The sequence below is a fragment of the Electrona antarctica genome (assembly GCF_951216825.1).
Source record: "Electrona antarctica genome assembly, chromosome: 7".
NCBI lineage: Eukaryota > Metazoa > Chordata > Actinopteri > Myctophiformes > Myctophidae > Electrona > Electrona antarctica.
The window spans coordinates 35056445-35071034 of record NC_136812.1 but is presented as its reverse complement, the minus strand read 5'-3'; the positions used below and the strand labels follow the sequence as shown (position 1 = coordinate 35071034).

The 14590-nt window shown below is 42.8% G+C and overlaps 1 protein-coding gene across 4 annotated transcripts in view; it reads right to left on the bottom strand.

Moving 5' to 3' along the window:
• Window positions 1-14590, bottom strand: part of tp63 (tumor protein p63) — a 42334-nt gene that overhangs the window by 10753 nt on the left and 16991 nt on the right. For 2 of the 4 annotated variants that reach the window (XM_079506183.1, XM_079506184.1), the window contains exons 1-2: window positions 14313-14448; window positions 7733-7984 (exon numbers count right to left, since the gene is read on the bottom strand). In XM_079506183.1, coding sequence (XP_079362309.1) covers window positions 7733-7984; window positions 14313-14354 — 294 coding nt within the window. In that variant the 5' untranslated portion in view covers window positions 14355-14448. Of the gene's footprint in view, window positions 1-7732; window positions 7985-14312; window positions 14449-14590 lie in introns of those variants that run through there. The other 2 variants (XM_079506181.1, XM_079506182.1) reach the window with 1 other exon arrangement.

The window sequence follows — 14590 nt, the reverse complement described above, 5'->3', positions numbered from 1 at the left end:
TAATCTGTATTATTTTGAGACCGTTCCAATACCATTTATGGCCAATATGGCCAATTCCGATTATGCTACCGATTAAACATGCATCCCTACGTCCAAGTAATTATTTAAGAAACCTACATTTCAATAAAGGTCTAATAAATGTCTGTCTATCCATCCTTCTATCCATCCATCCACCTATACTAACCAACCATCCCTGCTAGTCTCTCATACAGTGAAGTCGATATACAAATGAGGTCAAATTCAACTTGGGGGTCAACATGGTTGAACACGCGCTTGCTTCCAAATCAAAGTAGCTTGCCAAAAGGTCTCCTTTATAAAAAAAAACACACCACAAGATGAATGGCCGTAGTTGTCGCCTCGCTCCCAACCTGATACTCCCTGTCAATCAGCTAAATGAGGTGGGGAAGCCAAGCAGAAAGACATGTAAGAGAGAACGAGAGAGAGTGAAGAGAGAGATGAAGAGTGTGTATAGTGTTTTGAATAATTACAGGACTATATTTTGTTTCGCTGAAGGCCAAAGCAGCAGAACAGCAGCGTTAACCTCAAGATAAAGTGAGACAGGTTAAGGGGAGAACTACAGTTTGCAGAGATTGAACACTCCCCGCCTGCACGCGCGCACGCACTCACGCAAACACAAAATCTAGAGAGCCCCACACACACACACACGCACTCATGCACGCAAACACAAAATCTAGGGAGCCTGTTCTAGCCCTCGGGCTACAAACTTTTGAACACACAAATATGTGCTTGTGGTGGTGTGTTTGCTCAGCAGTGAGAGCTGGAGCTTGGCGACTGCTGAAAGCAGTACATGGCTAAAGCCAACACGGTGCAGGGTGGAGGGGCAGCCAGTTGACTGATGGGATTCAGTGGCTCACACAGGGCGCGGTGCTCAGGTGTTAACATGTAATTATGAGCCATTCATTGGTCACAATGTGAATTACACAGTTAGAGCACACACACACGCACACACACACACACACACACACAGCTAATCACATTTGTTTAAAAACAAAAAGGTTTGGAAGACTGCAAGCATGACACATTCTTCAACAGCCGACCGTGGCAATAAGATGGAAGCCAGTGATCTGTATAGGCCGTTTTATTTTGTTTTGTTTGTTTCTTTGCCTATTTTTTTATTAGATAGCTAATTCAACTATATAGGTCGGTTAGCTGTATCTTTTTTTTTAGTGGTGCAACCACTCCTATAGACAGCTATGTGTGTGGCTGTGTCCCTGGGTCTGTCCCGGTGTCCCCGGCTGTGTCCGAGCACGAAGACAGCGTTATAGCGTTTGTTCACCACCAAGTGTCACTGTTGCACAGCCTAACACACAGACACACACAGGCCAGGGAGGGCTTGTACAGTATAGTACAGTACAGTACAACTCACTTCAGACAACTCACTTATCCCCTACAGCCTACCCTACAGTATATCTAAATTAGAGTAAAATTAAAACAAAGCAAAATCCAGGCTGTTAATTCAACTCCGAGTGAGTACGTTTTTACACTGTCGACAAACTTTGACAGTTGCTGCTTACTTACAGATTTACAATTAGGAAGCATGCTGTATGACGGAACCATAATCACTGCACATATAACATACATGTGCAGTTCGGGGGGTCATGCACAGTGTTGCATGTGTGTGCATTCACTTTCTTCCACACACACACAAGACGATGTTGAACAGAGGAATACACACTTCCATAGCGACGCAGGTCGAGACAGGCCCACAGCTGTAGCGTTCTTCTCTCCCTGACAAGCGCTGCGGGCGCATGCAGGAGTCAAGTCCTGACAAACACAGACCCTTAAACAAGCACTGTTTGGCGCCTCTGGTCTTGTCTTCTTCATACCTGACATGTCCCATCTTGCCCCGGGCTTCTCCTCAACCTGTTTAATTCAACAAAAATGCAAGGGAGTTTTTTTTTTCTCTCCCCCCCCCCCCCCCCCCCCCCCCCCCTTCTTCTCCTCCCTACCCTTTTTTCCACAAGTGAGGAAAAACACCTGCTTCTTAGAGATGTTTAACGCAGAAGTATATAGGACGCCATCTGATATCGATATCAATCTGACGCATCCCTGACGTTGTGAGAAGTAGAGCCTGACCGATGCCAGATTTTATTTTTTGAGTCTGATGCTGATCCTGATTTTGGCGGTAAATTATACAACTTGATTGATTGAATACATCATTATTCCGAAACAGCACGTGGTACAATAAGACATTAAAGCTAAAAGAGTTGGGGACTTGTTTAAATGGTGCATTTATATATTTATATATAGTGCCTTTATCCAAGGCGCTTTACATAGATTGGGTGAATGTAAGTCACCCATTCACACACACCCATTCATACACCGATTGCGGCGGAAGCCATGCAAGGTACCAACCAGCACATCAGGAGCAATTTGGGGTTCAGTGTCTTGCCCAAGGACACTTCGACATGTAGCCAGGAGGAGCCGGGATTCGAACCGCCGACCCATGGATCATTGGACGACCTGCTCTACCTCTTGAGCCACAGTCGCCCCACTTACATTGTGGTCTTATGTACTACGTATGTATAATGTACTACGTATTTATTTATTTTATTATAGAATATTATTATATCGTCTGCTTAATTGCCAACAAAAAAAGTTAAATAATGGCTGACTGCTATATTTGTTGGGCTCTAATGAGAAGATCATCAGCATATAAATGGCTTATGCTGCAGAGGGATCTGCATTGGTGAGACCTCACATCAGGCAGAAGAACATCTGTAAGCACGTTTGACGTCACATCGTGTTTATTTTTTAAGAGTGGCTTGAGATCTGCTAAATGGTGATAAGAAATTCACCGTCACCTTAGTGACTGCAAAAGAGTCCCCTAAAATAATATATATATATATATATATATACACATTTTCTTTGTAGCTCTAAACACAAGAATTGTATTGTATTTATTTGTTTTAGATAAACTATGAAATAGTTTGTTTGAAACTGGGATTAAATTACATGTGAAGATGGGATCCCTCACTGACAGGTTTTGTGTAATTATTCTGGTTTTCCCCTCTACTCTTCCCAAATACCTTAGCAGTGCCAGACTGAATACAAGTATCTTCTTTTACTCAAAAATACACTTCCCACAACTCTGTTTAGGCTTTTTAATCACAACACAACACACAACAAATTACTTTTTGTTTTGGTTAGTGTGAGGATCCAAGAAATGGTGATCTGGTGACAGATTAATGACTCCGTTTTGTATTTATGTAACTAACTACCATTTCATTTTTTGGGTCATTGGTACTGTTGCATATTAGACCCAAGTACGCTAAGCCTGATTTTCCTTTGTAAAAAGCTAAACTAAATCACATCAATTTCTTTCTTTTTTTGCTATTATTGAGAAATCACGTCCTTATCACCAAAATCTTTGGTGTCTTTTTTTTCACAGAAAAATCTCCCATATTTTTTGCCCTCAGCTGTAGGTTTTAGGGCTTGTCTCTCTGTGACGGGCGAGTCTTGACAAGCTTCTTGACACAAACAAGTCTCGGCTCCATCTTGTGAGGCGTGGGACGGGCCCGCAGATGTTCCAGGGGCAAGCTGCGTCTTGCAGCCTTTCGCTGGAACACTCTTCTCTTTGAGCTGTTTCGCAGGGTACCTCCTCCTCCCGCGGCACAATGTGAGACGCAGCCATCGAGCTTAACTCTCTCTCGCTCTCTCAAAAAAGAAAAAAGAAAGACTAGAGCTCGCCCGAGAGCACAGGGTTCAGGAAAGAGGCACAGAGTATTTACACAAGTATTATCTACAGGCCCTCAATCCATTACTGTAATCCCCCCTAGCTCTGCAGAGTCCCGGCGATAGCCCAAACCATGACATTCCTCTCTTTTGAGCACTACCTGGTGGCAGCTAATATGCAAGGCAAACACAAGCTCCTTTTAGCCTCACAATGGTAGCATCAGTAGCCAACAATAGTTGCCTCATTTGCGACACACCATCAATTTAGTCGAGCAAAGAAGAAAAAACACCTCCAACCCACACAGACACTATTTGCTGGGGCTGTGCACTTTAAACAAACAATTAAGGATCGAGTGCTATGGCCAACCGCATGAATGAGAGACACACTGCGGGGGCCATTCTGGGAAATGTTGACGCGTTATGCTTCTGTGTGCGTGTGTCACAGGCGTCCTAGACAGGAAGAGGTTAAGGTGTGGGCTCGGGATTAAGGTGTGTCTTCACAAGAACAGTCATCAAACAGCACAGTACACAGTCCACTAAGTCCCAGTGGAAGATCCCACAGCCCTTCAAAAGGGGGGGCTTTAGCAGATCTATTGGCAGAGTAAAGCTGTGGCGGTGACATCTTCTGTGGCACGCTGCCATCAGGCCATCAGTCCAGCGGTTGAGCTATTCTGTTGAGCTTATGGGGAGATTTGCAGCAGATCACCTGAGATCAGACGAAGGAGTCTCTGTCAGTTGGAGGTAAAGCGCCATTATCATGATTCTCTCTAATTAAAGAAACTACTACGGAGACTCCTAAAAAAAACTCTCTCTGAACGCCATTATGGAGATCATGATCATAACAAATTCAGCTTTAGAGGGAATGGGAGTCACAGGTACCCTAGTTGTAAGTGCTCAGCTTTGGTCAGGTTCAAAAGTCATTCAAGACCATTGGAGCCATGTGCAAATTTTGAATATCACAAAAACAACTTAGCTTTACTTTTAGAAGTGGGATTACTTTTAGAAGTGGGATTCAGTTTTGAAAAACACAATGCAAACAATATTTTCTTTGTGGGTTTAAATGGGCGATTTAAAGTTTACACACTACAACAATAATGACAAAATAGGCATCCATCAAATTTCCTTGTGATGTCAGACCATTCAAAGCAGTCTTGCATCATGTGTTATGACTGCGCCGTACGCTGGACGGTTACGCTACGTGTGTTTATGATGAGGAGCCTTGAACCAGAGGCTTGTCCACGGGGAGTGGCACTCACACCCCACACTCTACTACCGCCACACAATTGCACATCAGACACTTTTGTTTTTAGACCGTGAAAATGAGAGGGATGAGCGTCGCAGTGTGGGAATTGGGCGAATGTCACAATCCCACACTCGGTGTGGCCAATGGCGAACATGGCGAGATCGCCGAAATTCTGAGTTCCGCCTGTTTACTCAAGAGCCACAGTACATTAGTGCTGAAATTGATGCAATAAGCCCACAGGTTTTTCAACACTCCTTTCTGCCAAATTTCAGATGCATGGCTTATGTGGATTGTCAAAACTATATGTGCAACTCCTGATGTGAGACATTGGCAATATTAAATAATAGGTTTATGCTTAATTTAGACAACATTGTAGAGAGACAGGAAACCTAGGACAAAGAGGGGTGACATGGAAGACTTGATGGGAGTTGGATTTGAATTCAGGGTCTCAGCATACGGTCAGAGCAGTAATGGGCTGAGGAAACCAGGAACCCAAAAGAAAAGAAAGCGACTCATCACAAAAGTGACAAAATGTCAATTACAACTCCATCTGGCGGTGACACATGCTTAACTTAGGTGACTGCTAGGGCACACTAGCTTCTGGTATTAATGGCATCTGTTATTAACGCGTTCGAGTCTGTTACTGTGAGTTCTATCTGCAGTGCTGCGTCTGTTCACAGCAGTGCAGTGTACACAAATACACAAACCAAGACAGGTGGGGCTCTGACGCAACAGCTGTCCTTTAGTCCCCATCATCCCTAATGACAGAGCAAGAGGAGCCGGTTGTGTAGGTTTTACTGAACCATCACATGGTGACATCTAGCTGCACATGCCTTCACAACACCTGGACTAACTGTTTATGCCTGTTTACCTCTGTCATCAACAGGACCCCAGTGAACTCTGCTCAACAGGTTGCTGGTAAACTGATACAAGGCCAGGATATGGTAATTCAATTCTCATTAGACTAGCCATTCCAAGGCATGTTGAGTATTAATCACACTAACCCTGATGTTTGTTGGGAATGTAGAGCATGCACATCAAGTATGGTGATCAGGTGCAGCACAAACAGAAGCTCAACATAAAAATACAAATAAATTCCACTAACAGCTCCCACTGTTTATTGTAGACAAAAATCTCCATCCCATAAGGATCTTCATCAGGATATGAATCCCTGGGGATCGAAACGTTGATCTGCAATAAACAGCGGGAGCTGACAACAGTGTGTGTGTGGACTGCATTTGTAAATGTTAAACCCGTCATTTTGAACATTTAGTAGGCTACAACTGATTGTAAAAAGAAAAAAAAAAAAAAAAATAAAGAAAAGAGAATAAGAAAAACTGTTTCTTGTACACACAATGCAATATTGAAGCAATGATTTGTATGGTGTGTCCTATAAGTCCATGTGGGCTGGGCGCCTTGGGTGCATGACACAAAAATAAAGAATCTATCTATCTATCTGATTGTGATAGATAATGTATCAACATCATCCTCTGATGTCCATCGTCTTTCAGCATCTCAGATGCAATGTGTGGGGCGTGACGAGAAATGCCTGAGGTTTTGTCTTGATTTGAAGTCTCACATCTTAAGTGGATTTTTTTTTCCTTAGCAGATGTGGTTGCGCAACTACAGTACATAGTACAGTCAGCAATGCATCCCACATATGCCTGAAGCATAGATCACGTAGATAAGGATCTTGTGGTTCAGAGATGTAGTGTGTTGCTTCAACCTTTGCCCTGGCAAATCAATGCATTAAACGATGACCCGTTATGATACAGCTGGCCCATAAATTTAAATTCTATATGGCTACAAATTCACATGAACAATATACCCTGAGGGGCAACTGTATGCTTGGCACATGTTCAATGAAAACACATGTAATCAGACATACAGTAGGTGACATGGGAATACTTATACAATACATGGTTGTTTTTGCCCTACTTAGGTGTTTGGTGCTACAAATAAGAGTGCAGAGGGTTTCAAAGTCAAGTCAGTCTATATAATTGACAACTTACCTGACATTATATCAAATGTCCTAGAGCAAAGACATTTAAAATGGTACTCCCTACAATGTAAGTGCCATGAATTATTTGCCAATGATATTTTTATATCATTGGCATATCATTCAGTAGGGAAAGAAACATTCTCTTGTGAAATCAAGGTTATGCTTCTAAAGGGTGCTGGATAGAGTCGGTGTTGTGTGGTTGTGTTGTAGTCTAATACTATAATAATTATACAAAAACAACAATAAACACAATGTAATTGTTGATGGACGCAAACAACCTACACTTTGCACATGGCAAGTATTATCCTTGTGGAATTAAACAATAGGCTTTATTGATGCAATCCATACCATTTCTTTGTGAATAAAAATGTTAACCACCACAACTGCAGTAGTTGTACAATTATGATGCCTAGAACGTCCACACACGTCCTATCAAATAAAATGCGGGTGCCTGGGATTTCACTTCCCGGTTTTGGGGGAAAATGAAAGGCAGGAATTTTCAGAGTAAAGTCTCCCTTATCTGCTTGGCACTCTAGCGCCTTTATTCTGAAAAACTTCCCAGGTACCATAAGTGTTAATCAACTTGCTCTTCTATTGAGACATTTATATCCTGAGGTTGTACTGGTTGAGGGTCAAAAGGTAAAGGGCTTTCTGTTATAGCTCAGAAGTAGAAAATGCAGTGCTTGCAAGGGGAACCAGGGCTCGAATCCTGGGTAGGACATAAAAGTTATGGATTGCAGATTTAAATACAACCTACACAGTGGGATTGGTTCAGTGAATAGAATTCTTACCGTCCATGTTGCAGACTTGGCCGTGCTGGACTGCTGGAATGACACATCGAATGTGTGCGTCCCAGCATAATCCGTGTTGGACGGAATTGCTGGGGAAGGAGAGAGGGCGTCGAATGTGGAGCTGGGCTGGTTGTAGGGCGATGGGGCAGTCGCGTTCTGTACATGGTCGTTGTAGGGACTGGTGGAGGTGGACCCCCCGTTTTGGATGCTCTGGTCCATGCTGTTCAGGAGCCCCAGGTTTGTATACTGTGACTGGAGAGAGAACAAATAAAGAGAGGAGCATAAAATAAGCCATAATGTCAGAGAGACTGAAGCAATGGTTCAACACAAATGTTTTTATTGATGTTTCAACAGCTTTCAACATAGCGTCCCTATTTTGGGATTTTTCAAACATTTTCTAAAATAGCAAAAACAGCGGATCGAAAAGCCCATGACAAGCATTGTGAGCTTGTAGATTAGCTATTTTCTCCAATCGTTGTACGGCTTAATCCATTCTGGCATAGCTTGGATGGATAAATGTACAATGCTGACAGAGATTGGTCAACATTTAGGTTACTCCATTAGGTTACTTTTTGAAATTTCTGAAGCAAAACTGGACTTTTGGAGGGGGGGGGTTAGCATGAGGTTAATTACGCTGTGTGTAAATATAATTCTGCTTAAACAATCAAAAAGTAAACACATTGTGGTTACAAGAGGAGTCTAAAAACATAACGCGTGAGATGTTATTGCCAAGAATGGAACTTGAGGATTTTGGGCACTAGCCCAGCACAGCAATTTGGCTTATATCATAATACCACCGACATAGATGCCATTCAAATTCTGGCAAGTGAGCATTCATTTTACAGTAATCCAGAGAGAATTGTGAGCCATTGGCTAACATGCATTTTATTATTACCCTATTCTCCTTTTACTGTAAAGAGCAACCTGGTAACACTATCAGAGACAGTGGATGTAGAGGGTGTTCTCACCCTACATTTCAATGAGTTTCAGACAGTAGCAAGCTAGCATAGCATGCCAACAAGTGGCTTCTAAAGAGTTAAATCTAGGATTAGGAAATGGATTTGTAGGCACATCTGCTAGTCAAATGATTAAACTAAGCGATTTAGCTAAGCTGAGCCAAAGAAAAATATACACTAATAAAATAAATTGGACATTGATCAGAAAGTTACTCAACACATCTGCAGACTCAGCGGAAAGACCTTCAAACGTTTGAGATACTTTCCTTATCGACAGGCTTGCATTTCATCTACTTTGACTGATGACTGAATCAGTAATCACGAATGACTAATAGCTGAATCAGCGATCCCGAAGATGTTTATCAACCGTTTTTTCCATTGTTTGTAAAAGTTCATGCTAGGTGATTAGTTACCACCACATCACACATATCCATGTAAAGTTGAATGTGGTTTAAATTGACTCAGAATGATAGAAGCTAATTATAGGGGAAAACGTTATGTCAAATAGATGAAAGGTGGAACATGCATTTATCACAGCCATCAAATAGGGTGAAAGGTAAAAGACAAAAAAATATTTTCTGTAAATCAAAACAAATTCAAGACTTTGTGGCATGGTGCCAACCCTGAAACAAACGCGTCTACCCTGCTGAGATCAACCAGATTTGCATTGATTTATCCAGCTGCAGATGAATCGTGCATTGCACTTGAGGAACCAGCTTTTCAACCAAGTGGGTGTACATATATCAGATTCCATGCTTTACAGTCAACCCCCATCACCACTACTCACTCGCCTAGATTTTCTTTGGAGCAAAATCAAAATACAAACATAGCCGTAGCCTAGCGCTTGTTCCCAAAACCCAAACTATCCAGACGGGAGGAATGGAATTAAAATGTCTGCCTTTAAACAGGATGCAGAGTTGGCCTGGGCTTTAGCCAACCGCTTCCTGCTTGCTTGCTGTGCTGGTCCATTCAACTCATTCCATTCCATTTATAAATGGCACATTCCTGGACTAGGTGCCATGGCTCTCGCTCTTTAGACGGTCATTAATCTCTCGAGGGCCTCTTGTTTATTTCAGGCACAGCCGACCACAGCTGCCCGGCTCACACCCATTCACACTGCACACAGGTGTTGCTTGTGTGCCAGGTGACCAACAAAATACACACAGCCACGCAACGAGGTAGGCTACGTGCCTATTACCCAAGTTGGTAAAATGTTAAATGCTAATCTTCCTCCATCAGACACACATTGACACAGACGCACGCAGGCCCAAATCCACACCCACACATGCACGCAGCACCTGAGAGAGGTCATTCAAGTCAACCACAGCATACCTCTGCAACAGTGCCACAGGGCGCATCGTTACTCTGTGTTGCTGTTGGATAAGGGTCAGTGTGTGTGTGTGTGCCACAAGTCTGCTTAACCTCCCCGGAAACAATGCCACCTGAGCTTATAAGAGCTTGTCTGGAGAACAATATACTGGGCATGCAGGTGTTAGGAGACAAGTGCTCTGTGAATGGCACACACACACACACACACACACACACACACACACACACACACACACACACACACACACACACACACACACACACACACACACACACACACACACACACACACACACACACACACACACACACACACACACACACACACACACACACACACACACACACACACACACACACACACACACACACACACACACACACACACACACACACACACACACACACACACACACACACACACACACACACACACACACACACGTATCTCTACTCAGTTTAAACTCTCGGGCCTCTGGAAGGGAGAAGCTTTCACAAACACACGCTCCCTTACAATGGGGTAATTACAGACAGGAATAATAGAGAGCTTTACACTGGACAGACTATCGAGTTGCCCTCTGTGTCTGATCTCAATACAGAGAGTCTTGGTAAAGTCCTCCTGGTTCAGAAATGTGTGCTTTGGTTTTGTGCTTCATGTTTACCTATGCCTATAATGATAATTAGTGCCATCTTTTTCGTCAGGTATGGAACACTAAAATCATCCCAATTCCAAGGAAAAACTACACTGTGACACAATTTCCTGTTTGGAGAATATTTTCCCGAATGTGGTGAGTCAGCGGTAGTGATATCAGCAACTGATCTCATGGGCTGTGTGGCGCAAGATCTTCTTTATTGGAGCTTAACGGTAGCTTCACAGCCAATCACAGCGGACACTGCCTCCTAACTGATGCTGACGTTTTGGAAGGGGGATGTGACAGGGCATTAATTATCATTGTAAAATTATTCATCTAATGAAAAGGCTGATGCCGGCCTGGGAGCAAAAAAAATCACAGATCAAAGTGTCAAGCACAAAAAAGGTAAATTGAATGCGTGACATGATTGTCAATGTAAGACCATGGCCCATTCTTCAGTGTTCAAAATGGAGTTAGAGATCAAAGATAAAGGATGAACAGCTAAAAGCCTCTGAATGTTTAATTGACTGGAAGCTGGCTATTTACTTTTTACAAAGAGTTTTATGTGGGAGATTCAGGACTTCTCTCAGATTCCTTAAATCAGATCTTATTCCACTATAATATAGCAGCCATTTAATAACCCCTTCAGTCGCTCTTAAAAATTCCTTCCGTTTATAGTGGCTGTGCTTAGGTCTTTGGGACGTCAGGCTGCTAAACAGAACCACAATAAATCAGCAGCCTTGACATCCACGACAACCTTTAATAAAGCTGGTGAAAGGTTTGCACAGTTTGTTCACGGCCTGCGAGCGTTTCTTTGTCCGGGACACATGCTGGAGTAAGCATTTCAGGCCCACAGGAAAGGGACACTGCTGACCTTCAGAGTGATAGCCTGTTGATTCCAATGAAGGAATCCCGATTATGCATTATACATGTCACAGATATTTGTAATGCAAACAGTCGCTCTAATTAAAAGGGAATTCTTAATGTTCCCATCATGAATCATTTTGACAGGGAACACTGGCACTGGCAAGCAGTATATTCACACACTTTATCCATTGTTTTACATGTATTGGTGATGTAATGACCATCTTGTCCTACTAAGCTTTCAAATGAATGCCCATTATTTCAAAGAGTTCTGCAGAGAGAAGTCCTAGAAAAGCAATACTAGATAACTCATTAGACTATTCATTCATTATTTTACCAAGTAACACATTTATGTTACCTGTGCTAGTATTGCAGGCCCAATTAATCAAGCCCACACTTTGAACTGCAATAAATGACAGGAACCAGAGAAAGACCTGGCCTAGGGGGTGGAATTGCTCCCATTCCAAGCTCTCTAGTGACCTGCTCTGTGTACCCTAGGTCGGCATAAGAGTGTCTGTGGGGAGGGGGGGGGGGGGGGGGTACTGTGATGAGTGACCACAGGGGAGGGAGTCATTAAAAGACCCTACTCTGGATGGGGGTTGAGGTGTGGCCGGGTGGGGGTCTATCTGCACCTCATAGATGCTGGGATGGGCAGACCAGGTGATTGCATCTACGTCAACACACCATTAAAGCAATTACGACCCTAGACTAAAACAGCAACGCCTGGACAGCCACATTCTAATGGCCACTGCTACTGCCGCAACGCTGGGGGGTAAGCAGGGGAACCTGATACCTCACACTGCAGCGATTGAGGTGGACACCACTTAAAGATGCCCCCCTTGCACCCCCCCCTCCCCCCGGCTCAACAACTTAAAAGACAGTGACCTGACACACCTGCTATCTGCAACCTGCAATCTGGAAATCTGTCACAGTTCTTTAGGGTGGACACTGTGTTTCGATGCAGCATCTGGTATGTGGTAACGACGGCACAAATAAGAGGGACGGCAGGGAGATGCCTGCATAACCATAACCATACACAATGCAGGGCTCTGGGTGTATTAGCCACTGAAGTCTTATGCTCTTACATTGGAAATAGCCGACCTACTGTCACACAACGCAAATTGTTTCTGTGTACGTCAAACAACATGCCCAAAATGGGGACCCTAGGATGAAAGTGGTTAAGACATGAATAAAAGTGGATAAATCCGTTATTAATACGGATTTAAATAGACCTATCCCGTATGTTTGGTTAATGTGTCTCCAATGAAGATGCACTTGGCTCAAAATGATCACTAAAGCCCAAACCCAGAACTGAACTGAGCTGTGAACGCAGCAGCAGACAACCTCGACTTTGTGACTGACAGCAGAACAGTTGGCGAAAAACACACGCAAAGCTGCAGGATTTTGACCTATGACCTCTGAAAGCAAGCTGAAATGTCAAAGCCTGCGTAAGGTAGGTGACAGCAAGAAACTTCTCCTCAAAGACAAGTAGAATAGTAAGTAAATGGGATGAATTAATTTGATTGGGGGGGGGGGGCATTTAAGAAATAAGATGTCGAGAAAGTAGCATATGTACGTGCCGTACATGTCATGTTATGTCATACATAACATGTCATGTATGTCAAATGTAGTTTTCCTCAAAATCTGAGAAAATAACAACCTTTAAAAATGCATCCAGTGTTAACAACAGAGTTGAAAACACTGTTTGCAAAGAGTTTGCAAATGAGACCGTCATTGGGCATTTTCTCACAATGCCCAATGGTAAATTTTGACTTCATCAGTGAAAATTGGAAAATGGAAGCCTTTTGATTTTTCTAACCAAATAAACTAAAATTGTATTAGCAGATTAATGCTCTAGGGTCTAAGAGTACGGCAGTACGCTAAATCTGTCTTTTAAATTCGTTAAAGAACACATTTTAAAGCACTATTGATATTGTAAGAACTGACAAGCCTCTGACCTTTTCAATTCATTTCTTCTTCTTTTTTTTTATAAAACTGAGCCATGCAGATCTCTGAAGCAAATGTTGGAGACTTGCTAAATAAATTTGAATACATTCCTGATTACAATTAAGATTACAATTCAGAATCAGAAACATTTTCATTAAAATCCACTAAAGTAACATATAAGCCTAATTTTTTTTTAAATCACAAGATATAAATTTGTTTTAGTGGTCCAAGCAAGATGAACTAAGCAGCGTTTTCATGTTTCCATTGAGGGGATACAGTACGCAACAAGCACACACACAAAACCAGCAATCACAGCAGCACCAAGAGATCAACAGCAGCAGCAGCCATTTCATAAAACAACCACTCAGTCAGGAGACACTCCAGGTGTTTACCTTCCCTTCCACTCTGTACACACACACACACACACACACACACACACACACATTATACACATAAGCAGACATGCACAAATGCACACAAAATACCACTGATTCGAATAAAAAGGGAATCTACCACACAAACTTAACTCCACAAGGTCTGCAGTTATAAGTTTAAATTTCTCTCTACGATTCTGATTATTCACATATTCACCCATCTGAAAAATGTGTAATGATGACGTTCAAACTGCCAGCATTACACATCGAACAAGTATTCAAACCAAACATTGCATAGCAAAACTGTTTAAGACAGACTTCGGCAAATCTGCCAACATTTCCAAAGGTACGTTCTTGTTCAAGGCCATCATTCTGTACTATTCTGTTACTGTATTGATCGGTCTTATAGAAGCTTTGGGACTGAGGCAACGGATGAGCTGGTTAGATGCCCCGTTAGAAGCTCGTCCTTGGGCCTTACCTCGCTGTACGATGGCGCGGTCCCCGTCTCCAGGTACAACATGTTGGCACTGAGGTTGAGCAGAGCTGCTGCTGTTTGCTCCACTGGCTCCAGGATTCCACAACTCTTTTCCTTCACTCAAAACGAGTGATGTGGACTACAGATGTGAGGTGGAAAAGCAGAAGCCTCTATAGGATTCAATGGGAATGTCATATATACCGGGAAGACAGGAGAGGGGAGGGGTCTGAGGAGCTACCTTGAGTGCCGTACCTGAGTCCACACCCATCTTGCTGAAGAAG